At 41.3% G+C, this 27,458-nt stretch overlaps 2 protein-coding genes across 3 annotated transcripts in view; one reads left to right on the forward strand and one right to left on the reverse strand.

The window, feature by feature from the left end:
* ca12 (carbonic anhydrase XII) overlaps positions 1–27,458 on the reverse strand; it is an 85,485-nt gene that overhangs the window by 51,237 nt on the left and 6,790 nt on the right. The window lies entirely within an intron of this gene.
* ciartb (circadian associated repressor of transcription b) lies at positions 15,600–27,181 on the forward strand. The gene is made up of 6 exons (XM_077516827.1): positions 15,600–15,748; positions 18,170–18,524; positions 19,245–19,320; positions 20,398–20,476; positions 23,495–23,621; positions 25,246–27,181. The coding sequence occupies exons 2-6, from the start codon at positions 18,213–18,215 to the stop codon at positions 25,624–25,626; spliced, it is 975 nt and encodes a 324-aa protein (XP_077372953.1). The 5' UTR covers positions 15,600–15,748; positions 18,170–18,212; the 3' UTR covers positions 25,627–27,181.

The following is a 27,458-nucleotide window of genomic DNA, read 5'->3' on the forward strand; positions in this document are numbered from 1 at the left end:
GGCCAAGTTGAAAACACAAGGATTAGGGATCAGGATAGGTTTATCTCAATATATTCATACTACTTATTCTATGACAAATAACCCGCAATCACTTTTAGCTACCCATTTGGAATGGTGAACCCCGATTGACCTGACATTTTCACGATAATTTTGCATCATATCAAATGGATCAAAATTGGAAAGCTGTCCCCTCCGTGTTTCGGAATCTTTGCTTCATTCCTGATGTTATTCAAATATTTAAACTTTGGAGAGGGCAAATAAAATTCCATGGAAACAACATTGGCAATACAAGGGGGACAAATCACATTCATTCTTACACGCATTGATGTTTTTTTGCAGAGTCAAAACGTCTCGGCTATTTTTAATTTACACCCATTATGTCAATCACTAGGGTGCATGCTCCCAATCAGGTGCAACACACAATGTGAACTGTGGAAGTCTTTTATTCCCCTGAAAGAGCTCATTATTCTATAACAGTTGAAATAATTGGCTCTACTAAAACGTAAAACAGTAGGTTTTGATTGAAAATGTCGGTTATGAGAAATGCACCAACTAAGCAGCTAAGTGGCAGCTCTCGGGGGCAGGAAAGACGACATTTATGAGCAAGCTACACACAAAAATGTGCACAAACTCATTGACCTGCTTGGCTACCATCCCCCCCCATTACAAGAAGTACCAGTCCCTCTGCTTACTCCAATGCTCAGCCATCTGCGACACTCTGAACCTACTGACCTTGTTGTGGAAAAGCAGACCTGTAAATTAGCCTGAAACATTTGGCTGAAACCTTGTTCTCCTGAGCATCACTTGTCAGCACCAGTGTGTGACAACCAACACCTTTATGTAAGTGTGAGAGGTGCCCATTGATTGGGTTAAAAACTTAACAAGGAAATCCAGGTTTCGCTCCTATTTACAATGTGAATTTAAGACATTAAAAAAAAAAAATTATATAAAAAAATTAACCCATTTTTCTATGATTCATGCTTATGTCTGACACCACCATTTGTCTGGCTTCACCATTTGTATTTCAGCTACAAAAAAAATGAAAACAAGTTTTCTTTATTGACGTTGAATACACTATCACAGTCACAGCTGCACTATCACAGTTGCAGAAATTTATTATTTGAAAGGGAACAAAGAAGTTCTATCTGTGGAAAACAACCCACAATCTCAAGAAAACACCACTGAAGTATCCAGTGAAGGGTATGGGATTTTTTAACAGGTTTCGGGTGAATTAATGAGCACACACTCACATGCATGCACACACACATACAAAAATAAATAAATAAATAAATAAAATAAAAATAAAAAAGTGATAATGATGACATGTTTATTCGGGCAGGCTGCCGAATGAATAATACTGAGGTCTCAAAAAAAAAAAAAAAAAAACAGCACCGAGAGGATGGGCCTCGCTGGGGTGTGTTCCAACCTACACAGCATGAAATTGCGTGTAGGGTCACATGCAAAAGCAGTAAGACTTGGCAATTTATGGGAACAGAAAACATATCATTTTGAGCGGTCCTGGAGCCTGCAGTGAACAGAGATTTAGTGCCGGATAAACAGCTGAGTGTCCTTGAGTGGCTGGCTTAGGCTGTGGTGAAACGTAATTAGCTCGGTGACCATTAAACTGTTAAACCAGGTCCCCACAGGCTAGTGGATTTAGGCCTCCATGGCGAGTTAATGGGCTATCGGAGAGGCTTTGAGCCACAATTAGGTGACACTTTTTTTTTTTCTTTTTTTTTTACCCTGAGTAGGGGATTTGGGCTCAAAGTCCACTGAATCCCCCACCTCAACCCCCTCCACCTCCCACACCCTGTCATCAGCACTCTTTAGGTTGCTGGCTGATTCGTTTGCGCTTGACCTAGTTAACGTCTCTTGCGAGGTGGAGGGGTAAACAACACACACTGCACCCTTGCACAAAACCTGCATTTTACAATTTGTCTTAAGTGAACATCTACATCTGTCTAGACGGCAGTGAGGAAGCAAACCATAAGAAATTGTTTGCATCTTTCAATCAGTAGGTAGGCGGGCATGCTTTCAGTTCATCGATATTGTGAGGTGGAGATAAAACAGAGGCAAATCTCAGCCAAACAAAACTCCGCTCAGATAAAATCGAGACATGGCTTATGTTGCTAATTCAATTACAGCGGAACCTCTGTTAGCAAACTTAATTTGTTTCCTGACTCCGTTCAAGAATCAAAACGTTTGTGAACCAGGGTAAGGTTTCTTACTGAAATTAATGAAAACACAATTACATCAGCAGGCCTGAACCTATTCACATACAGCTTTGGGAATACTGATGCACTGTGGTATATGGCTGCCATTTTTGGCTAGATAACGTCAATGTAAAAGTAAACGAGGCCGTGTTGTTACGTGAGTGAAAGACATTTACAGGGAAACAGACCATCATCATGTAAATGTACATTATTCAATCTAACTGGAGAAGCGCCGGTCCGTGCAGTAAGTCCTCCGCAACAGCAGGGGACAACAGTGAGGCGCACAGTTCACGAAGCAGCGTAATCTTTTACACCATCAAATGGCTTGTATTTAAATTTTTATTATATCCACAAGTGTAATCTTTGTGAATATTCCATACAACACTTTAAAGGGATTACATCACGGTATGTTAAGCCTTTCCAACAGTTAACTATAGGCATATAATGATTAAATCTTACCTTTGACACCATGCCGATGTAATTTTTTTTATGAAATATTAGGTGTTTTGCTGGTTAGTTTTCTAACGCAGAAGTAAAACGCCTGGTTCAGTAAAACCCTGCCTCTCCCCATGTGATTGCCGCGCCCCCAGCGAGCCGACTGCAGTCTGCTGTTGGAGCACTCTGAATGCAAGCCATCAATTCTTCAATAAACATTTGAAACAAAACGGCTCCTTCCCACAAGAAATCGTGGAGGAGGGGAGGAGAGGGAAGAAGGGGGGTCGGGGGGACCCTGAGCTCGTCTCGAATCCAGGGACCAGGGAGCGAGGACACTAAACACTATACTATTCATTCAGTTAGGTTCAATAGTGCAACAGTTTTACTTGTAATTCACACACGTGTCAGCCAGCATGGAATTTTAAGACAGCCAATTGTCATTGAACTTTGGCATTGCAAATGTGAAGGATAATTGATTGCTTTGATTTCATTTGAGCAGAATGTTTACTTATACAAGGCTACTTTTTTTCATTATCCCGTGTGTTTAGTCCGCAGAGACGGTGCGGGGGTGTGTCCACATCTTATGACGTCAAGATGCGCCGGGGGCAGCGTGGCTCAGTGGTATGGTGGTCGTCTCCCAACCCAGAGGTTGTGGGTTTGATCCCAGGGCATTGTGACCACGTCGAAATATCCTTGAGCAAGATACTGAACCCACTATTGCTCCTGATGCTGTGTTATCAGTAGGTGAATGAGTAGTCAAAAATGTAAAGCGCTTTGAGGGGCTTAAAGGTGGAAAAGCGCTATATAATAAGTGCCATTTGCCAAATGCCAAAGAGTGCCAACAACTCGTTTTCTCAGGTTGGGAGGGGCTGGTGCTTGGAGAACAAAATGACCTTGAATTTCTTAGAGAGGGGCGAATGGAGGAAAACACCACTTATGTCATGTGTTTGGTGAGGAATAGCATTTTGACAAGGCTAAAAACTCCAAAATTTTTCATGTTGTTGTCCCTTTAAACTCCTTCAGCTGCTGTAAACGCTTGCCAGGCCAATAATAATCCAGACAACAAAGACATCAATAATAGATAACTAGCAAAAATAAATAAATAAATAAAAATGTGTGCTCTCACTTGTTGCAGAAATCAGTGAAATATTAAGGCTGGCATCTTTTCAGTATAATTCAAATATACTAAATATGATCGTGAGGAAGACGGTAGATGATTGCAAGCATGAAAGACATGACGACAGACATGAGGAGGTGGTATAAGGAGACATTCAAATGATCACTGTAGGATTTAGAGAAGGGACTGTTATAAAAGAAAGCCAGTGTGGAAGCATAAAGGGGATTAGTGTACTGTACGCAGAGTGATGGAAGGTATGTAAGGGGCGGGAGTGTGGTTGGCGCGAGTTGGGGGCGTCATGTGGACGCCAGAATAAGCAGAGAGTTGCAACAGGCAGGGTGATCTGTGGACCCAGCGCAGCAGCGGCAGGAAGTCGGAACCGCGGCCAGTCGGACCCGCCTGTGTGTTCTGCAGCAGCCGTTTCAGCCACCTGCCTGTCGACCAAACAAGTCCCACCCGCAGTCACCTTATCTAACCCGGCAGGCACTCAACTCCGCGCAAACGCCTAACCAAAATAAAAAAAAATAAAAAAATACATGTTGCTGCAATAATTCAATCGTATTCCCGCTTGGCTGCCGAATGGATTTCCCAGGAAGTCAACAGATGGAATGAGTTCATCTCGGTACACATGGTTTGTATGCGAGACCTTGCGCGTAAAAACATGTCGACTTTTGAAGGCAAATGCGTCACAGATGCGCCTCATGTCATTTGCGACATTCCTAATTGACACACAAGATGGCCAGCCACTGTAATCTGTAAAAACAATAACACGATCTGCATCTGTTTAGATTTTGAGACCAAGTGATGATGCACATGTTGACAAAAGTATTAGCACTTTCCTGTCCCACTTTCTTCTATTAGCACTTGGGCTGTGCAGATCGATCCAAGTATCGATAGAATCGATACTAACATGAGTAACGTATCGGATCGACACCAGGGCAATAGTATCGATTTTTTATTTCATGTGTCCCTTGCGCAATCCTTTTGTAGCACACGCGCATGTGCCGGCCTGCCAATCACAGTGGTGGGTGGCACTGGCGGTAACAATTAATTATTTTTCCAGTGAATGACATAATATGACATTGAGTCATACTATGCTTCCTTTGAGCTTTTCCAACTACTATTTGAGCTAAGTCTTCGTGTAGCACAACGTAAGTATCGTTTATGTAATGTAACGAGACTGGAGGAACTTCAGTGGCTGACATTTCTTTGAATTTAGAATGGTTGGAATGTTTCTGGGGGGAAAAAAAACATTGATAAAGTATTTTCTATTAATAAACTTTGTTCTAATGTTGGACAAAGTAAACAACACTTAAAAGGTTGAAATTTGATAGTGAATAAGCAATTCAATGATACAGCAACCTTAATTTAAGAAAATAAGTATTGATAATGATATCTGGCCCTGTATTTACTTGGTTTCGGATCGATACCAAAATTTTGCAGTATCGCACACCACTACTTTGCAACAAGGCAAAAAGGAATAAAAACAAAACACGTGCAAAGGTCAACATGTCAAGCGCCTTTTCCTAATTCTGAATAGCACAACCTCAAGGGCATCTGACTTAAGAGGTTCAACTGTACGCGAGCGAGTGGCTTTTGACTCCAAGGCAGCGATGAGACACCTCTCGAACACTCACTGGATCTGGGAGGATGCCAGGTGCATTTTTAAAGGCTGGGATGAGATCCAAACAAAAGAGCCGTTTGAATGCCTCCTTCAAATGTTATGCAAGTGTTTGACTGGAGCAGCGTCATACAAGAGAGAGAGAGAGAGAGAGAGAGAGAGAGAAAAAAACAAATACCATTCGGAGGCTGCTATTGGTGGGGAGGCAGATCGTTCCCGTCTGGGGCATGGCCAAAGTCACGTGTTAGCACATGAAAAAAAAATCCTACTATAACGTTTCTATTTTATGTTTCCTTGAAAATTCTGTGCTCTGACTGGTTCACAGACTAGAAGGCTGACTAAAGCGGGTTTGCTAATTCACTGAAGTGAGTGTGAGGTCAGCAATAGACGAAAGATAGCACAGAAGACTACCACCACTCAGCATTAGAGGTGTGCAAAATTTCCGATTCTTAGATTATTCACGATTCGGCCGTGGAACAATCGAGAACGATTCACAAACGTCCAAATTCCGATTATATAAATATGCCAAGGGAACCGAAACTAAAAGTGAACCGGAGCGAAAAGTACGCGGAACTGAAACGCAGTAGCGCGCGCGGTCTTCGGGACGCTTAATGGGACGGACCGAGAGTACACATCCACAACTCACGCCTCGAGATTCAAAACAAAAACAAGCATGGCTGAGCTGACCAACCCACCTCTTCGTGAGATCAGACCTGCTCCGAAAAGGCAAACAACTTGAGGCGGAAGTATCAGCTAGCTGGCTGCAGTGCGTCGGTTAGCGTTCTACAGGGCGCCGCGCAGTGATACGAACGAACGAACAGAAAAGTAGTGGCTGGCGGTAATGGCGTCTGACTTTATTCAGAAAAGAGTATTGTGGTGTAAATGTATCACGCTTTTGAAAACAAAAAGTTTTTAGAAGAAAAAGGCTTTATTTCCGAGACCCCAGCCAGCTTGCTGGACTATTTTCCTCTCGTCCAACGTCGAACATGAACGCGTGTCACCGAACGCTGTCAGAAAGAAGTCAGTGCTGATCGCACACACGGGAGGTGAGGATCAAATTGAGATTCATGTTAAAAAAGCCGAACGATCCCTTTAATGTTTACACGTTCATGTTTACACAAGTTAAAAAGCAGAAAAGCACTTGAGGTTTTTTTTTTTTTTTTTTTGTACCTCTGAGAAACTTTAATGTTTACATGTTCATCTTTACACAACTTAAAAAGCAGGAAAGCACTTTTTTTTTTTTTAGGCATTTGTATTGAAGTAGTAGTTCACATTGTCTTTCATTTATACCTCAGTGCACTTTTGAGTGGATAAAAATAATATATTTTTGCTCAGTGCTATGTTTTATTCTGTTGAAGACTGAATATACTTAAAAGCTGTTGTTACAGAATGAGGACTTGAGTATTTTATTTACTGTTTTGAACTGTTAACTTGATACTGAAATAGTAGTTTATGTATGTATGTTTTTGTAACTAATGTACGAAACATTAAAAGCACCAAAATACATTGTTTTTTTTCTGCTGCCTGGGGGGAAAATCAATAATCGTTTTATAATCGAATCGTAGCCTCTGAATCGTAATCGCAATCGAATCGTGAGGTGCCCCAAGATTCCCACCTCTACTCAGCATGGCTTTAAAATGACAAGTGTTAAAAAGTAATGTCGAGAAATCAAGGGAGCTGCACACATTACGCAACTTTGGACAAAAACTGGCCTCGTTTCATACATATTTATGTTTTATATAGGATTACATTATAACATGTCGACTCATATTATCTAACCTATTCTTAAACAAATGGCATTTACTCAACACAATGGTAATCATGAGGTCGACAGCTTGTAGGTGTGACAACAAGCCAGCAAGGTGTTTGACACTTAATTTTGCATAGTAAAGAAAAACATAAACCAGTCCTCCCACTAACCACCTCAACAGAGACTTCAAAGTCCTCAGACAAGTTATCCCACAAAGGCTGATTTGAAATCTATTCTTACATGAGCGCAAAATAATATTCTTGTTTTTGTTTGAGAAATTGAAGACAATTGACTCAAACTCGCGATGGATTGAATGAAAAGTCGCAGGAAGTGCTGACAAGCTAGAAACTACTTTTAACTTTGATCTGCGCTACTTCAACCATGTTATTTTCCTTTCAAAATCAAATCAAAAGTCATTGCTCCAACAGCAGAAACGGCCACAGAAAGTTTGAAGGGGTTCAAATTTGGGCCCAATAAAGTCAAATCAAGTCAGGTCAAGTCAAGTCAAGTCATGTTTATTTATAGAGTGTTGATTCATTAACACCCACCACTTTGAAATTAGTTAACAAAGGGTTACTACTGGGTTATTGAGTTGAAAAAGACAAATGACAAGGAGTAAAAACCAGTTTAAACCTAAAAATAATTTTTCTGATTCAAAAGATACGAGTGTATCGAATTGTTCCAATTTATCTTCGAAGGAAATGGCATATTTACTGTACCCGCAAGTTCATTCAAATGTATGAAAAAATACAAAAAAAAATCATTGCATCATATCCTCTCGAACTGATCCATTCCATAACGAATCAAATCATAATTCCACTGAGTTGAACCAAATTGAACCCAGTCAAAATCTCTTGAAATCGTTTCGTACCCCAGGTATCGAAAACCAAAAGAATTGTCCTTTGTGAAGAGAAGCTCACTCGTACAAATAACCTTGGCATTTTGAAGAAATTGTGGGAGAACGTTGAGTAGCATAATGCAGAGACGAGTGATGGGCAAGGGTAAGTACCGATTTCAGGTATTGGTATCAGGGCCATTGCAGGCCTTATTTCAAGGTATCGGTCGGTACTCATGGCTGCCCTGTTGTGGCCTTTTACAATCAGGAACTCAAAATTAGAAATGAGCAGAATACAAATTGCCATTAATTTCATGTGATGTTAAGCGAAAAGGCTATTTTGGGATATACAGGTCTTTCTTTAAGATTATCATCGTTTTTCTTGGGAAATTGTATATGTAACAAAAGTACTAGTGGTATCGGTACTTGGTATCGGCGTCACTGACTAGTTGAGTACTGAAAAATCAGTATTGGTCTGGGAAAAAAAAAAAAAAAAAGTGGTATCGAACAGCCCTAACGAAGACAGACCAAATTCTACAATCGTCTTGTCCTTTTGTTGCGATGACAATAACAATTTCTTCGGTCTATTTATAGACACACAAACGAAGGCATATGAAATTAATTGCCATGGAACAGCCTTGATCACTGTCACATCACTTCAAGAGGAGATCTCACACTCATACGCCCACTTGGTGATCCCATTCAAGTGCTAGCAGAGGGAGCGTGGGTAGTTTAGCAGGCGACATCAATTTGGTCATCAGCCATCTCATCTCCACCGGGGGAGCCTCAAACTCCAGTCAATCTCAACCATCATCCGCCTGCATCCAGTTAAAAACACCATTCTTGGCTTTTTGTGATTTGTTTTTGCTGCTGCAACATGACAACCGCAGGCGTTAACAAACGAGAGATTTTGGGAAGTTCACTTTGAAAATAAAATCCTGTTACATAAGCACTCGCACTTAAAATATTTCTACATAGGCCACTTGCTCCAAAATGTTACATCATTTTGAGACGGCGAATCAAGCCGAGAAGGCCGGTTACTTTTAATAGCGTGTTGAAAAGGCAAATGTGTTCAAAAGTTGCACACCCGCGCTCGGGGATTATTCAATGTGCTGCGGAGACGAGGCTTGCGGTGAGCTCACACAGTCTCTCCGCATCATGCGTCGCCCTCCTCATCTGTGCGTGGAGAGAGCGCAGGCTGGAGCCCTTACATAACCCAGTTAAAATATACCCGAGTCACATGTAATGATCAGCCCTGCAGATAGATATCCTACTGCTGCTTGAGCGCCTCTGGCGCACATTCAGAACGTTTGAGGGCGCGTGCACAATCGAGCGCGTGCGCACCGCCATAAACTAGTTGACGGTCATTCGCTTTGCCAGGCCATCCTAACTGGGTCTATGTGAACTGTCTGGAAAACGGTTCGGAGTTTTCCCTTCTTGGGTGAGGCACATGTGACTGAGCTGGGTCGGGAGGAAGCCACGAGAGAGAGAAAGAGAGACAGAAAGAGAGAGAGAGGAGCACGAGGAGGGAGGAGGTAACATGATAGCATGCCTCAAGTCCAACCAGTCACAAAAATGCACCTCATGTCACTTCTCTTCTGACTACATGACCTTTTTTTTTTTTTTTTTTTTTTTTTTTTTTTTTTTTTTTTTTTAAACAAGCATGAAAAAACGCTATTGGCTGAGCCGCACATGCCAGCCGCCACTGGCACAAGTGCTGCATTACAACAATTCCCGCAGTCGCATTTCTCCCGCTTAGCGATGCGGCTTACATACGCGACTCAAGTGCCAGAAGTTTCTGCTCGGCTGACGCGGAGACTGACATGTGCGTTGCTTATTACAAAAGATAATAATGTGACTTGAGGCAGATGGCGAGGGCTCTTCACTCCCTGGCAATCTTAATAGCGAAACTATTATGTAATCATGTTATAATGGACCTGACAGGCTGCATCATGGACTCATGTACGTGCAGCATGTGTGTCTGAGGCTCGGGTCCAAATTGTCGTCGCTCACATCTTTGTGCTTACATTCTAGCTTCCGGCACAGGGCTAGGGCTAAACGATCCCAAATATTGCGATTTAATATGCTTTTTTTTTTTTTTTTTGAAGGCCTTCCTCCCTTGTCATTTTTTTCCACAAATACAATCAATTAAATATGGACATGTGACGTGCCTGATGACGAGCAGACCTGCTCGATGGACGTCGGTTGCTGTTTTTTTTGTTTTTGTTTTTTAAATATGCCTACCCAAATGGCCAAAATTAAGTTTTGATTTCCAGAATTGCAGCCTTTCCGATATGAAAATTCGGTTCTACTCCATTGTGATGTTAACTTGAATTCAATTAATTCATCCCGAGCCCAGATACACACAAACGGCCGTTCTCTACTTCGAGCCCAAACCTGATCTTAAATTGTGCCAAATGACAGTTGAGGGCAAGCGGGGAGTACGACCTTAAAGCCGGGGTGCACAAAGCTGAGTCACAGATCATCATGTGGACTGCTGCCGGTAACCACACACACACACACACACACAAATATATTGCCCCTGCCAGCAGCACCCAAACACTCTCACTCATGCACCCATATCCTCTTGCAGCACACTGGCAGGTAGCAGCATGTTGTGACACTGTGAGGGTTCAGGTTAGGCAAAGCTGCCTGCAAGCTTTTGCATTAAAAAACTTATTTGCTTAGACTTTCTTCACACATTTATAAGGAGGTCCCACAAAAAGGCCACACTGCATTTAAAAAAAAAAAAACTCATTCTCAACAGTATGAGGTGTGGCGAAGATTGAACATGTGCATGAAAAGACATGGCAGGTGCGAAACATCTGCCATGTCATAAAACGGGCGTGAGAGTCCGCCTTTGCCTCTCATTCAGAAAATGAAATGATATAAATAAAAGCAGACGCACGCAGCCAACTGTGGGAACCAAAACAACAAGTCATCCTCTGTGACTAAATGACAATCGCAGCTTGTGTCGCTTGACTCATCTCGGATCCTGACGGCAGAACGTGCCAAAAAAAAAAATCCATCCCCTCAAAGGGGGACTGAGTGACACATAACTGTGAACGAGGGTCACGTTTGCAACAAACCGTGTTCAACAAAAAGGTATTGGAGCAGCTAAGAAAGTCTGGTCTTCAGACTTTTAGTCTTCTGCTGCCATGCGACATTACAAGAACGCTTAAACTCAAAACACTCATTATGAAAATAACAGTAATGAATTAATTCGTTCCGACTGCTTGGCCACCAGAAGGCAGTATAAAGGATAAACATGTGAATATTCCTATCTGTCTAAATATGATGCTCAACCCATGCTCACGTCAGCTGTCTAAAAACCAGGAAAATCTATGCTAACTGTTAGCATGTCAGCGGTGCTTTGCATTGTTTGTTGACATTAAACTAAGTATATACTTTCCTAAGGCAAATCTGTTTGTTTTCAATACACATGTAAGTCTCTGTTCTATGTTTACTTTAACAGTAAATTTCAACAAGGAGTGGCAATACACAACTTGAAGCTTCTTATTTGATTAATTGTTCACTATTTGCTCAACTGCTATTTATGGTGGTCCTCACTTGAATTTACTTTGCTGCCACCATACGCTTATAGCTCAAGTTTGTGCTTGGATAGCTCAAGTCAAAGCTAAAAAAAATAATAATAATCTAGTTGACAGCTCATATTCCAAAAAAATTCGTCACTTGCATCTTGAGGTACGATGTTAGTGATTAAAGTCTTAATCTGTAGTAATTTTCTCAGATCAACAAATTCTGACTTTACAAATACAATTAAATAATGTTGTAATTAAAACATTTTGAAAAATGGCAGCCTAAACTTATCTATAAATTAGCAATAACGTTGCCGTGGAAACCTCAGATCAGACCTACTTAATTTGAGAAAGGTGCAATATATTTGTTATTTGTGTTTCTTAAAACAAGGAATTCTGTGGTGATAAATCAGAAGTCTTGGTCTATTCTTTACTTTTCCATTGCAGCTGTTATTTTGTTACTCATCACAAGTTTTCACAATGGAAATGTAGCAAAATTCCTATTCTATAGTGAATAGTGATTTGCACGTGTCCTCAATGAGGCTAGAGTCTTATTACAAGATGCCCGAAGTTCATTTGAAAACAAAGACCACCATGAGTCTTTTCCCTGAGTTGTTTAGTTCAGTCTCATATACACACTCCCAATTGTAAATTGTAAAATACAATAGGGAGTCAGTCAAGTGTCCAAAGACAGACCCATTTATTCTTTACCCTTGCCTTGAAGTGGTTCAAACATGTGCCAGAACTGCTGCTTTGATGCCAAATGAATGTCTTGTTTCCTGTGCTTTGAGGGAGGATGATGCATTCACTATGGCTTGGAGGCCTCGAAGACAAAAAGGGGAAATGAGCATTTGCTCGGAAGCGCTGTGTCGTCACCAAGTCTGGGGTCAGCGGATGATCAGGTCTTGGGCGGCACAACGGCGGGAAACCGTTTGAAAGCACCTCAAAGCACAATTGACCTTACCGTGGCACGCCCCTCCCCGCCCACAAAAAGCGCCGAGCAGCGTCCGCCGACATTTACCGGTCGAGGTGAGCTGAAGTCCATTCACAGTAATGGCAAAGTTGTCAAAGTAATAATATATAATAATTTCGCAGTCAGGTATTTTCAGGACACCGATATTTCTCTTCGAAGCAAGCAAAGGGTATCTTCACTCCCTCACCATGCAATTTTGCCCAAAAACAAAAGGAAGTATGCATCGCTGTCTGCTGCAGCATAAGTCAGGAAAAGACAGAGTCGCCTCACTTCACTTCGACCGATTTGGACATTATTCCTGTCAAGCAGGGTAAGAATGAATTTATATGACCTCATAGTTTCAATGTTTTGTTGGCATTTATAGTAAATAGTAAGTCAACAAACGTGTGGACGGTTAGCTACCCGGTATCGTTAGCGTTTGGCTAAAAACAACAATGGAGAACATTACCTTAGTGCAGACGTAGTAGTTTCTGGTCATTTTGGAGGGATTTGACTGGTTGTGTGTGTGGTTTTCCACAAAGTTTGATCCAGCGCAGACATTTTTCGTAGTTCCTTGAGGGTTTAGGGAAGGGAATAAACCGGACAGCGTCTCTCTCGTGTCTCCCTTACACAAGCCGTGACTACAGCAGGACGCTGTTTAGTCGATCGGTATAACGGCTATCACTCTTACACAAGCTGTGAGTACGGTGATTAACCATTTTTATTGATTTTTTTTCTTGGCTTTGGACAACCACATAATTCACCACCGGGAGCTGGATTCCTTTTGTTTGTACGCAGCAAAACACATGTGCCGTCGCAGACGTGACGTCTTGCGTCTTGATTGGTTTACTAAGGTCATGCGGGCGTGGTTTACGGTTGCCACGAGACGTCCAGATTTAAAATGATGTATGTGGACGTGTGGCTTTTGCTAGCGTAGTAAAGTGCAGTTCACGACAGTCCTAAAGACGTCACTGGGCGGGAGCGGGCGGGGGAGAAACTGTTACCTGTATATTATCTATGACGGGGGGGGGGGGGTTGTTTTTTGTTTTTTTAAAGGACAGAACCAGACACACTGCAGTCCATTGCAAACAATTGAGTAAGGCAAAGATTAGATTGTCATTGATAATGTCAGCACTGTATCATGTCGCATTCCTTCTTTTTATTGACTCAGTGAAGTTATGTCATGCTATGACGTCACTCGTCGCGCATCTATCAGCAACCCTACAACCACCTGCACCGCGGTGGAAACACAAGCCAGATCAGAGTTGATCATTGCACAATGTAACTTTGCTGGGAAAACCTGAATTGTACAACTTGCAAACATGGTTTTAGTAAGCTTTGTCACAAAACGCTGTCAAAAGTCTTGCTACCAGATGCCGTTCAGCGGTTAATGCGCCACTAAAGACTTAATTTTCACTTGTAACCCAGATCACATGCAGCGTGAAGGGAAACACATTCTTCAACTAGCTTGGTTACGCCAAACATGCGAGCCGAGGACATGAGGCTGGTGTTTGACTTGGTGTTATCTCAGGCGCACGTGATCACGTTTGCAGTGAGAGCCTTCATGACTCACTTGTGCCTCCAGGCTTGGCATGCTTGTCTGGCCTCACTGAGGGGGCTTCTTATCCGGGCAGGCGGATATATTAAGGTGTCGTGCGTAAACACGTCATATAAAGTGGAACAAAGTGGCGCACAAGCCGCCACCAAGGCCGAGCACGTGACAAATGTAAAAAATAAATAAATAAAAGGCTGAATGAGTGTTTTTCCCCTCCATTTGTTATTAGCAGTGTGACAAATAAACAGACAGCGCTATTGATAATCTCTGGTGCACTGCACTTCACTTCAATATTTACCAACCTTTATTGAGCTAGGGCACACAGTTTGCATGAGAAAAATCTCAGGGCACACCACCAAACAAGTATTTTCACAAAAAGGACAATATGCACTGATCTTCTCTGATCTTGGGACTGCTTCGCTGAACACGCACTAATTGTACCTTCTGCCATCTAGTGGAGGAGCATTTAATTGTCCTGCCTATCACTATATGTCGCTGGCATAGATAGATCAACAGAGATACATTCTTTAGCTTATGTAAATAAATAATCATTATGAGACCAATTAATTTAAATCGGATATTAAATGTGTCTGTGTGCATAGATGGAATTAGACGTACGCAGTTGTAAACGGACATTTGCGCCGTTGTGGGCGTGTTGATTAAAAAAGATCTAAGAAACAGCAACAAGGTTAGCATTATTCTCCTAATGGAAAAACAAAGGTAAGATTAACTATGTTCAGTCATCATTAGTTTGATTAAGCATTTTTGGTTAGTCAGTTCACAAAGTTTTCAAAGCAATGGGAGCAGGTTGTTTTGATACTGTGTTCAGTGCCCCCCCTCTTCTGAATGAGCACTCTGCAAGTAAATAAAAGGAAAACTATTTTGCCAACAGATAACTTTTTTATGCCAAGTTTCCAAATGGGTGTCTTATCTGATTAACAATAATAATAATACAAAATGTTATTCTTAAAGTATATTTCAGAGGCAGTACTTTTGACATTTTTTTAATCTGTATATCTAGTTAAGGAGAGAGTGAGAATAGTTTTGCCACATCTGGATACATACTATTTTTATCGGTTTTTTTTTTGTTTTTGTTTTTTTTTTTTAAATAAAAAGTACATTCTACATAACAGTCCTTTAAATGCAATAATGGCATAATTATTAAATTTGTATAGATTAACTAGGAAATAGTTTGTTCTTTAAAACAACCAGTTAATTCAAATTTGCAAACTTTTACTAATACTAGTCCTTCTTTAGCTTGCTGACTGTGCATTTAAAAGGCTGCGCCACAAAGCCATCACGGTGTCCAGATGACATAACGAGGAAGAACGCTTCTGGAATGCCCCCCGCCCCCTCCCAAACAAAAAAAGGTTTGACTTTTCGCCCAGCTGAAACGAAACCGAGCCGCGTGTTCACGTGTTTGTCTCGTTTGCATCTCATTTACATATGTAAACCGGCGTAGCCTATCGCCTGATTCTTGCTCGCAGCGAACAAGCCCATTTGTCAGGTGGGCACTCCACCAGAGCAAATGGGCTCGTTTGCCGCCCGTGGCCCCGCCCCCTCAGACACGTTGTCTGGGGAGAAGCAACACGGGGCTACTCGTTGGGTCGAAAGACCTCCGCATTCGCCTAGAGTACGTACAGCACGTCTGCGCAGCTCCGGGTCGGCACACGCGCTCAATTCACCCCGGCTGAACAAAGGAACAGGACCGCTCCGATCCACAGTGGGAAGGTACGTGTCCACTTCAGATCCACCTCATGTTAAAACGACACAATTTGCCAGGATTAGGACATCTTGTGAATGATTATTTAGTCAAAATCCTCCAGGGGAATTCAGTGCATTCACGACAAATGCCGGTTGTAGTAGGATTAATAACAGGACACGTGGTGCGCTAGTTTGAATAGAATGATTTCTTTCATTGTGTGTCTTTGTGTGCTTTTCGATTGTATAATCTCACTGTGCGTGTTCCAAATTTGCAAGTGCCATTGATGAGGAAGTCCATTGTGTCTGAACATCTGCCGATAGAATCTCATTTACTTTTGCTCTTCGTGGGGCAACATTATACTGTTGTTTTTTTTTGTTTTACCCTTTTTTTTTTTTTTTTTTTTTTAAAGAAGAGTAAATGTTTTTGAGGATTTATGTGTTTAAAGTGGTGGGCATCTCAATTGGTGGTCCCCACCTACTACAAACGTAAATGCAGATATTGAATGTGGTTTTAAAGAGTGAATATTTAATCTTAGATATGTATTGGTTTTAACTTTCTGTATTGTACTTTAAAAAGACTCGGTAGCGTAATTTGAAACGTGTCAGGTGTGTGTTTTGTAACATCAAATGGAACCCATGCAAAATTAAATTATCCGTTCAGTCATGTCACAGTCGTCTTATTTAATGTCTCAAAAGAGTGTCATCATTCCCCATTTGGTTCTTCCTAATTTATAGTACAGACATTGAGGATTATAGTGTAGTATTATTGGATTAAATGAGCTTAAACTATGTAGGCGGTGGCAGACACTTTGACACAAGGGCATGGCGTTAATTTGTCTCCTCTGTTACCCTGTAGTCATTAATGTCCTCTTTAGCCTTGGAAGCAAATTTTCTGGTTTTATTCTATCTGAACTAATATCAATCGATTTCTGTCCCTGACTCGTCCATCGCAGCTGTTTGCCCTGTTGCGCAGCAACCTGGCCACTGCCCAAATATTTTCTCAGGACATTTTATTTGTTTTTCGGTTTGTCTAGTCTTGTAGAATCTGCAGACGTTTGCTCCACCCCGCGGCTTGTAAGATAAGATCAGACGGGACAAAGAACCAGGGAGCAATTAACTCTCTTTCCCAACAAATTTCACAGGAAGTGAGAGACATGGCAGGCGCGAAAGTGTTCTAGCCTACCCCAAAAATAATCCTGTGTGCTCAAAATGTTCCTCTTGCTTTCCTGCACATGGCGAGAGATCTGAGGAAACGCGTTAGAGACGAACAGATCCACCAAAAAGTGAGATTCTGAGACAGCCTTTTCTCTTTTTGTCACCACATCTGAGCCACTGGTCACCATGGTGACCCCTCCTTGAAAAAACAAGCAATGTTTATGAATGAGCGCAGAGCAAGTAAGCAGCTGGGAGCTTGGCCTGCTGACTGAAGCTCAATGTGTCTCCTGTTTGTGCACTTGTGATGCTGGGATGTCACCATGATGGTGATTTGGAAAATTTGTGGGATGCACAGGATTGCTGCGCAAGCTTTGGTGTGATTACCAGACTGGTTGATGTGTTTACTGGCTCAGGTGTTAGGTCTACAAAACAAACAGGTGAATGTGGTCATCACCATCTGCTCGAGTTGCCTTTATATTCATGCGAGTTGGAGATGTTGGGTCAATGGAGGCATTTGTCATGTGGCATTTTATACATTTATACAGGTTTAGACTTGTAGTTGAACACTTTTGGTTTCATTTCTACAATGAACCATCATTTATTGTGGGGGATATATTACAGACCCAATCTTAACATCCTGGCATTTCTGATGTTTTTGCAATGCGACACTTCGTTTCCATGGCTTATCGTATTGCTTTTGTCTGTCACTAACATACACACCAGGCATATTGTTATAGTAGTCATACATTTCATCACATTTTCAAATCAAAATAATCCTCACAAATCAAATTACGATCCAAAGTCCAATGCTTTTTAATGAGCGAAGAGCGTCCTATTAAAGACACATAAAACAAAAGACCACTGTATATTTAAACACTAAAATATTCAACCAAACTACGGTATATAATTTCATCGAATGAAGGTCCATTAGCTTAATGCTAACAATGCTACACTGGCTTAATGGAAATTAGCAACAATGATACCCTAATTGTAAACCAACAACTGCTTCCTTTAACACACAGAGCAACAACACATTCAAATAGTGTACATAATACTCATAGGCATCATATTCTCTCTGCTCTGTGGAAATTAATATTACAGGAGTCAATCAGGGACTTCCTCTACCTCTTCTACTTGCCCTTAATTACACTGCACCTCTTCCAGTAGCACTTAGTGCATAGACACAACTCTAAATTTTGACTAGTGTATACCATAAAAATAAAAAAAAACTTAGCTTAAGAACATAGCAATGGCGTGCACATTGTACTGATGATATTATGGCAACTGTTTCAGGTCAGTGATGGTCAGTGGTAGTTAAAACCTGCAGCCACCAAGGATGTCTGCCACAGATTCGGACAACTCTATTGACTGGCTCGCTAGCGACACTGAGGACAGCACCAGCGAACAGGAGTCGGAGAGGACGCACGACCGGTCAGATGCCCCTTCCACCGACAGCCGCTGGAGCCACGAGGCGTCCGCAAGGGGGCCTCCTTCCAGTTGTTGCACGGAGTCATGGGAAAGGAACGCCATTGAACTGTGTAAAACACAACAAGGCGAGAAGACGAAGCGACGTCACAGCCTCACGGAGGTGGAGGGAGGACGGATCATTTCCAGTCAGCCCGAGAAGGGCCGACTTTTCACCCGAAAGGTGAGCTCACTGGTTGGTGTCAGCAAAACTGGGCCGTGGCCTCTGACCGGTATCAACTGCGTGACGTATTTTACAAGTGCCTCATGAATAACATGATGCGCGGTAAATGTCCACCTCAACTCATCAGTGTCAGCAGAATTAGTCATGTTTTCTGCTATAAATCCAATCCAGAGAACAAGGGGCGGAGACATGAGGGTTGAGTCATGTCTAACAACTCTTTAAACTGAATAGCTGTTAAAAGCCTAATTAATTTATTTCACATTTCAACCAAGTGATCCAAACCAGTAGAGCATGCATGCCAAATTACCGATTGGTCTTGCATAGACGTGATGATTCTCTCGTGGGTTTAGCTCCACCTTTTTGGTACCATACCGCTGCAGTTTTGATGCAAATGTTTTATAGAGCAGCTCAAGGTCAACGTTGAGGGCTAAATGGGTAAAAGTCAAGTTCCCATTGTTGACACCATGTCAACAAGGATGAAATAGAACCAGCTTGAGACTTTCACTTCCTTCAAGTGCGCATGATTCAACGAATTATTAAAAGCCAGATCATTGCTATGCCTACATATACCTGACCCCAACGCAAGGGTGCCAAAAATGTGGAACCGGCGTGTGTCTGTTATTTAGGCAATATTTGATTGAAACAAACTGTGCCCAACTGTATTGTTTTGTGTATATGAGCCTAAAGACATTCATTTAAAATCAATGTTTTTGTTTTCAGTGCATGGAGCTGCAATGTTACATTCAGCCACTGTCATCAATCTTGAATGGCCTTCGTTCAGGGAGATACAGAGAACGTAAGTCTCATATTTTATGTATTTTGTGTGTGTGTTTTTTAACAAAAATATACACGTTTGCATTTTTTTTTAACAGATCTATACATACCAAATATTTAAAAACATATTTATACTAGGGGTGTCGGGCAATTTAAGATGTTTAATCGTGATTAATCGCATGACTTCAGTAGTTAACTCACGATTAATCGCACATTTTATGTTCTAAATGTACAACAAATTATTTGTTCCTAAGTTTTCATGCTCTTGTTAACATAAAAGTGGAACAAATTTAAACTAATATAAATATGGCTGCAGTTTAGTCATTGAAACAGTAATTTCATAATTCATCAAATTGAGTTAAAATTAAAAAGATGTACTGTACTGTAAAAAACAAATATATTGATTTGTGTTGAGGTCATTTTTCTGCCACGAGATGGCATAATTGCATTTGTAAGATGGTGACAGCTCAGTGCATTTTCCTTTTCAAATTAAGACCTATCCAATCTTTAACGTGAAGTAACTTGTGAAATTCTGCGCATTTTTAAAATTGTAAAATGCAACTTGACCCCAGTCTGCACACATATATGCATTATTATTAAATTTATTACTGGTAAATTTTGACGTGGACATGTCTGCTGCGTTGTGACTGGAATTCCCCCAGTACAGGCGTTCCAAGTCATTAAATTTAAACCTTTTTTTTTTTTTTTTTTTTTTTTTTTTTTTTAACAACTTGACAACTAGCAATGCCACACCTCAGCCACTGTAAATGAGATGCCCGGCAAAGTAAAGTGGGAACAGAGTGTACCCACGTTTGTACAGAGCGAGAGCCACTCCTAATTTGGGTCTGATCGGCACAGTAAATGCCTCTCTCAAGGAAGGAAGGATCGCGTCATATTCAGACAGCCTGTTCACTTTATGATCCCAAAACCTTATGTGACCCTGCGCTACCCAGCCACAGAGCGAGGAGGAGTCCGTTTTTGAGAACATAAACACACACACACACTACAAATGCACGTTTTACGCAAGCCATCTGTACCGCACACTCCGCTCTGTCCTGCCATCAACTCGGCTCATGTGTTACAACATTTCCTTCTCCAGGACTCAGCAGTTTCCAAGAGAGTGTTGCCATGGACCGAATCCAAAGGATCCTGGGTGTTCTACAAAACCCTTACTTGGGGTATGTGTCCTCAACTAACACCTTAATATGTTTAACATATGCAACAAAGGTCTAATTTAGATTGCAATGCACTATACGGACAAAAATATGAGGGACATTATATTTTGGGAAGACTTTCGATAAGAATTTGGAGTGCACCTGTGGGATTTGTTGTGAATTTGTGAAGTCAGAGGTCACTTGGACCCGAGAGAGCACCTGGCTCACACCCTCTGTTCTCATTCCAAAAATGTATGATGGTGTCAAGTCAGCCCCAATACAAACACACAAACCTCATCCAAGTATGAGCTTATGGACCTTCTGTAAACTGTTCCCACAGATTTGACAAGATAAATAACAGGAGAACTAATGTATTGATCATTTTCTCCATCAAGTGTACGTACAGTGGCCATGTAGACAATATTATGCTATGAAATAAAAATCGAGCTTGTGGGAGGGAAGAAAAAACACAAATACAGTACACTGTCCTGAAAGTTATGTACTATTTAGCATTACACAACTTTTGGGAAGTACTCAAACCTATGTTTGCCACCCTCGAACCCAATGGCTGCAACACATGGCACACAGCGGGTTTCAATGCCCCCTCCCCTCCACGCGCTTTCTGGATAAATTTACTGCAGAGATTGCGGGGTCTCGCTGCAGTCGGGCATCTCGTTAAAAATGAATAAGGCTCCATGTGGGAGCGGCACTCTAGCCTCGGCTTGATTAGACGCTATAATGGTGTGTGAGATCACCGCTCCTGAAAGCAGAACATTTCTGCACAACTTCATTGCTATTGTACGTGTGTACGATACAGTTGAATACTTTTCTTTAGTTAGGCTTGCACAATCTAATACGAACTGATACAAGAGCTTATCCAAGATCTAGCTTTTACAAAGACAACAATGTTCAGTTTTGATCTCAAAGAGGCATTTCTATTGTTTTGGTACCTATTTAGTTTCATGAGAGATACAGTCAGTAACCGCAGTAATTCATTGGTTCCTCTGGGAATTTCGGTATGTTGTGACTCAGTGCAGTAAAGTACAAGACACACAATACCTGTAGATGTGAATAGGGGGAAAAAACAGTGCAATGAAAAGAAGGTATTGTCAAATTTTTGATTTATTTATTTTTTCGATATTTTTTTCTCTCTGGGAAAAAAAAGGAGGATTAAAAAGTATTGCAGAACAAAAAAAAGGGATGTTCAGTATTACCTTTCGGGTGAACAGTGGCCAAATGTGGCAATATATAGCTAATAAGAAAAATCTATCTTAAAAATTAGACTGTAAGGTGAGTTTGAGCATATATAAAATAATGCATACCTCTTAAATGTGATCTTTGTAAAGACAAAAGTTTCTTATTTGACCTCTAGTAGAATGTGCAGGTGGTACATAATATACAAATGCATGCTACTAAACCCTTTTATAATCATCTATAAATTAGGGGTGTCAAAATTAGTGTGTTCATTTTGAGTTAAAGTTCCTTTAATGCCACTAATTTTTTTTAACGCGCGATTAATGACCGCACCTTACTTGGAACTTCTGTACTGGGGAAATTCCAGTCGCAATGCAGCAGACACGTCCACGTAAAAAATAATGCATATATTTGTGGAGACTGGGGTCATGTTGTATTTTCCAATTTTAAAAATGTGCAGAAATTCACAAGTTATTTCATGTTATTAGATCATTCTTAATATAAAAAGACAAATGCACTGAGCTTCCAGAAATGTCCTACAAATGCAATTATCCCATCTAGTGGCAGAAAATGACCAACACAAATTAATATCACACTTGTTTTTTTAAATACAGTAGGCTACATCTTTTGAATTTAACTCAATTTTATGAATTATGAAATTAATGTACCAATGACTAAAAGATGCACCCATATTTCTATCAGTTTAAACATTTTTTCTACTTTTATGTTAAAAAGAGTATGAAAGCTAAGGAAAAAATATTTTATCGTACATTTAGAACAGATTAAATTTGCGATTAATCGTGAGTTAACTATTGAAATCGTGCAATTAATTATGATCCAAATTTTTTATCGCCTAACACCCCTAATATAAATATATAAAACCATCCAAAACAGGCTTTTGCATTGGACCAAATATAATGTATGCAACCTTATGCAAATAAACTCCCAGTATACTCCCAATCAGCAGTTCCGTAACAATACATGTGATTACTCTGACTGTCTAAGAATGAAACAGCGGCTTAATTAGCATACCGCCTGCAACGTGCTGCCAGTGCCGGTGCTGTGACATCAGCTTAAGTGGGCACACACTAATTGCTGCCTTCAGCTGCCAGCTGCCGCCGTCATCAGGGAGACAAAGAGTGGGTGTGGCAGTCCTCCCAGTATAGTCTGGGTCGAGGCTGGAAGGTGGATCTAAATCCCCTCTTGCCCCCCCAAATCCCCCCACACACACACACACACACACCCCTCCTCCTCTCCCCTGCTGCCAGCTGGCAGCTCCAACAGCCACACAATGGCAGATAGGATCAAAGTGACTTTTTTAGCAGATAATCTTTCACATAAATTTAACATGCTGTGAAAGGAGTCAGGAAAGACGGTCCTGATCATATGACACTGGCTAATCCCTACCCACCATCTGGTTTTGATGGGCTGGAAATTAAAAGGGCCGCCACGTTCTGCCCACCTCCGACGAGAAATGCGTCACGCAGACTAGTTTATTTTCACGGTGACGCTGTTGGAAAGCACGGCTTTGGTGCTTTAAATTTAGAGGCGGGTGGAACTGTTATACACGAGGCCACGTGTGAGAGCCAAACATGTGAGAAATGTACCAAGGAGAATTTTCCTCCCCACACATGGAGCGCAGGCTTTTTTTTTTTTTTGTAAGAGCGTAATTGTTCACTTGGCTCTTTGAGAGTGCATATTTCCTGCATGAGCTTAAAAGAGAAGATAAGATTTCATCGCGGCGGTTGGCAAGATTTCAAGCAGATTACTCAGATTAATGCAACCGTAGCTCATAATTTATCAGGGTTTTTTTTTCCCTCACGCTCTTTGTTTCTTTGCCTTTTTCAGGGAGAAATACATTAGTATAATTCTTAAAATGGAGGAAATGCTGAAGAGTTGGTTCCCCAATGTAAAACCTCTCCACCAACCGGCTGCCACCCACACAGAGGAAGCCGTTCCTACCAAGAAACTCAAGGTACAGTTTGGGTATTACACAAAAAAAAAAAACTTGTTTCATTTCAGGAACCCTTGCTGACAAGAACATAGTGACAACACGGGGAAATGAGGATTAAAATTCTATTATTACGCAATGACTGGTTAAGACCGTTAAGGGAGGATTGGAAGCTATTTTTACTGACGTACAGTATTACAGTCTCGTGTTCCATGTGAACAATCACAGAGGAGAAAAGGTAATTTTCAAGGAGTGTCCCTGAGGGAAAAATAAAGGTCAGAACATTCTGTGACATTCTTGTGCCAAGGTGGAACACACCCTCATGTTTTTACACTTTGCCGCGCCTCTCTTTGGCAACTACTATTACATTATTTGGTACACGAGAATCAATACATTGCGAAAGGTGCCAATGATTGCAGTCGCTGGCATATGGACAAAGAGTGTTGTTTACATCTTTCAGCAGATCACTTTTGATTTATTGGCTGCTTGGGTTAGCTTGACATCAGCAGGTGTCTTGAGTCAGAGCGTGAAACGAGACAATGTTGGCAACTACCTGTAGAGCTTAACAAAGCCAGCATAGAAATGGATAATACAGTCAATTAGACTTTAAAAGGTGAACCAACTGTCAGATGAATTGACTCATAGATTACTGGTTAGTTGTGATAAGTCAAGGAAAGTTGTCACAATTAAAAAAATATATATTTTTCCCCTTTTTTTAAAAAAAAAAAAAAAAAAAAGGGGGGGGGGGGAAGTCAACCACCCCAAAACTTTTTTTTTTTCAATAATATGTTCTATGTTGCTCCACTATTCTAAATATGTTATTCTGTTTAATATTGTGTTAGTGAAATCTAAGTTAAGCAGCAAAATCCAGCCATTTTTATCCATCTCAGGGGGTGGCCATTTTGCCACTTGCTGTCGACTGAAGATCACGTCAATGTTGCTCAGGGCTCGGGTAACAACCAATCACAGCTCAGCTTCAGAAAAATGGTGATCAGTGATTGGCCCTGACCAAGCGTGATGTCATCTTTAGTCGACAGCAAGTGGCAAAATAGCTGCACCCTGATAAGGATAAAAATGGCTGGATTTTGCTTCATAGCTCATGGTCCACAAATGTAATCTTAATTTAATCAGAATGTCATGTTTAAAGTGAGGTTACATATAACATATTATTCTCATAAAATGTTTAAAGTTGACTTCCACTTTAAAATATATTTTGTAGAGGGCAATCTCTATCATGTCGTATTGTAATTTCTGTGCCTCGCTTGGCCTAAAAGAATACTTCTACCTCACAGCTTTATGAGATGTGCCTAATTTTCACTATTGTCAGTTGAGTTTCCCCTAAAATCCGATTAAATGTAAAATAAAATTTGATCCCATTATTTGATTAATCGATTCTAAAAATAATAGCTAGTGACAGCTCTACTACACCCCCCAAACAAATGTGCCTTTGGTTTCCAGACTTGCAAAATAGCATGCCTCTAACGTCTAGACAAAATGTATGGCTGGCATGACTTGCTCCATTTTCATCTGACTCATCACTTTCAATTCCTCTTTTACATAATACCTGCTCAACACAACACATTGTATATTATCGGGTGAGAACCCTTTCTTATCAATGAAACAAATCTGCTCTTTATTTCCTCCACAGCTTTCCCCAGTGACACCGACTGCAGCCGTCGCCATGAGCGAATCGCCGCTGGCCGCCAAACCGCGGCGACTCACGTACCTCACACCTCCCGGCGCTTACTCGGCCAACAACCTGAAATGGCTCCACACGTCTCCCATCTGCTCCCCAACAGCGGAGCAGCCGCAGCTCGCGCCCCGGCACGTGGCGCCCCCTAGAGACATAACGCAGGACAGCGCCGTGTCCTCCAGCACCGATAGCCCCGCTAATAAGACGGACTCCGTGCCCAGAGGGCCTCCGCCTGGGAAAATCAACGCGCCGTGTCTCGAGCGCCTCCTCAAGTCCACAGAAAGCATAATCACCCGCAAGGGGACGTCGGGTTTGACGGACAGCAGCTGGTCCTAGTCCACATGGGGAAGGGCTGCTTTAGCCATGACTACTCTACCACGGAGGCCAGTTTAGCTCGCTTCACCCATTCCAGCCTTTAAAAAGGGACGTGCCAGGTGTACTTTTTAGCGTGGAAGACAAACGTGTTGTACCATCCGTGTGGGAACGTAACCTCTCTGACATGACAAGTGTCTGCTCGAGTTTTCTTTTTGTTTTGTCATTTGCACTCTTGGGTAGCATTTTTGAGGGTGGGGAGGTCCCACTGTAGGTTCCCCATTTGAGTGTTTGTGAACGCGCCATCTTGCCTGCGAGGTGAAGGGAAGTCAGCAGCGGTCACTGACCTGTATATATGACTGGATAGCCGATAGTACATACGTGCCAGTGCAAGCCGTTTAAGTCACAGGGCGGTATCCATACAGATGAGACATATACAGCTCAAAGGGAGTTAATATAAGGGGTGGTCACTATTTTTAACAAGTAAAAAAAAAAAAAATACAATAAATTAACAAGTGGATGGTATGTTCTGCTTTGATGACCACCTTTTTCTTTTATCGCTGTTAGTTCCTTAGACCCCAGTATTAGATTTGGTAGAGGCATCTTTAGTTGAATTACAGTTATAATTCTTTAATTAAAAAAAAATATAAAAGTATCATAATTTATACATGTTTTCAAGGCAAGGTGTATAATGTCTTAAGTCCTCTTGTTTATGTTTAATAAATTTAAAACATAAATCATGCTATTTGTACTAAGTAATGTCTCAAATATTCTTCAATGTCATTACTGGAAATGTATAGGATCGTATGCCAAGAAAAGTTTCTTGGGAGGAGCAATATGGCACCTCCCAACCTCAAAAGTCTTGGCTATCTGTTCATAAATACAGGTCAGTGGTAGCGGTCTACATTTTGTTGTGCTGAAATGTGACATTATTTTCTGCTCCTCATGACTCCGCTCTGTTAACTTTATTTTTGTGACTGTTACTCATTTTCATACGTTGAAAAGAAGTCTTTTTGGTACAACTCTTCTACCTCAGCGGGCGCCACGTCAAAGTTGACGGGCGAGCGGAGGAATGTGAACGCATCGCTCGCCCTCTTCTGGACACCTCAGCGGATCTGCAGTGAACGAACAGCGAGCTCCAGAGCGCGAACCGCCCTGGCTAGTCGTGGCCGTTGTAAAAGAATGTCCACTTTTGGAGTCTCCCAGTAGAAGGCAAACAGTGCCTGCAACGTCAAGCTGTGCCTGCACGCCGGTGTAATCAAGCGAGAGGAGTGTCGGGGATTTCCTGCTCCAAGGCGGGATTGTATAAATCAGGAATTGTCCGTCACTCTCCTGCCACTCATTCACTCGGACAGCGTAAATTATTCAGTTCTTGCCAACCCATTTCTGTGGTGGAGTAGAACAATTCTTATGTTTTGCCACAGAACTCAGACAGTATGTTAAGACCAGCAGAGCAGGGACAAGGTTGTTCCCTGTGTAAGCCTGACAGAGAGGTTGTCGATTTACTCTGAAAAGTGGCCTTTATCGTGTGAAATTTTATACTTTCAAAATAAATGTGTGGATATTTGTTCAATGCAAACTGACTGTTGATTGTTTCTATGACACAGATACCACTTTTTTTTTTCAGACCGATACCACTAGTATCATCATCATTTTAATGAAAGACCAATATATCTGAATAATAGCATTTTTCGTGAAACTGCATGGAATTAATGGCAATTGGACATCTAATTTTTAGTACCTGATCGTAAAAAACAAAACAAAAAAAAAAAAACGGCAACAAGACCTTGAAATAAAGTCAGGCATTGGCCCGATACCTGTTCTCAGTAGACGCCCATAGTACTTTATAAGGACGT

Source organism: Festucalex cinctus, chromosome 3 (assembly GCF_051991245.1).
Source record: "Festucalex cinctus isolate MCC-2025b chromosome 3, RoL_Fcin_1.0, whole genome shotgun sequence".
Taxonomy (NCBI): domain Eukaryota; kingdom Metazoa; phylum Chordata; class Actinopteri; order Syngnathiformes; family Syngnathidae; genus Festucalex; species Festucalex cinctus.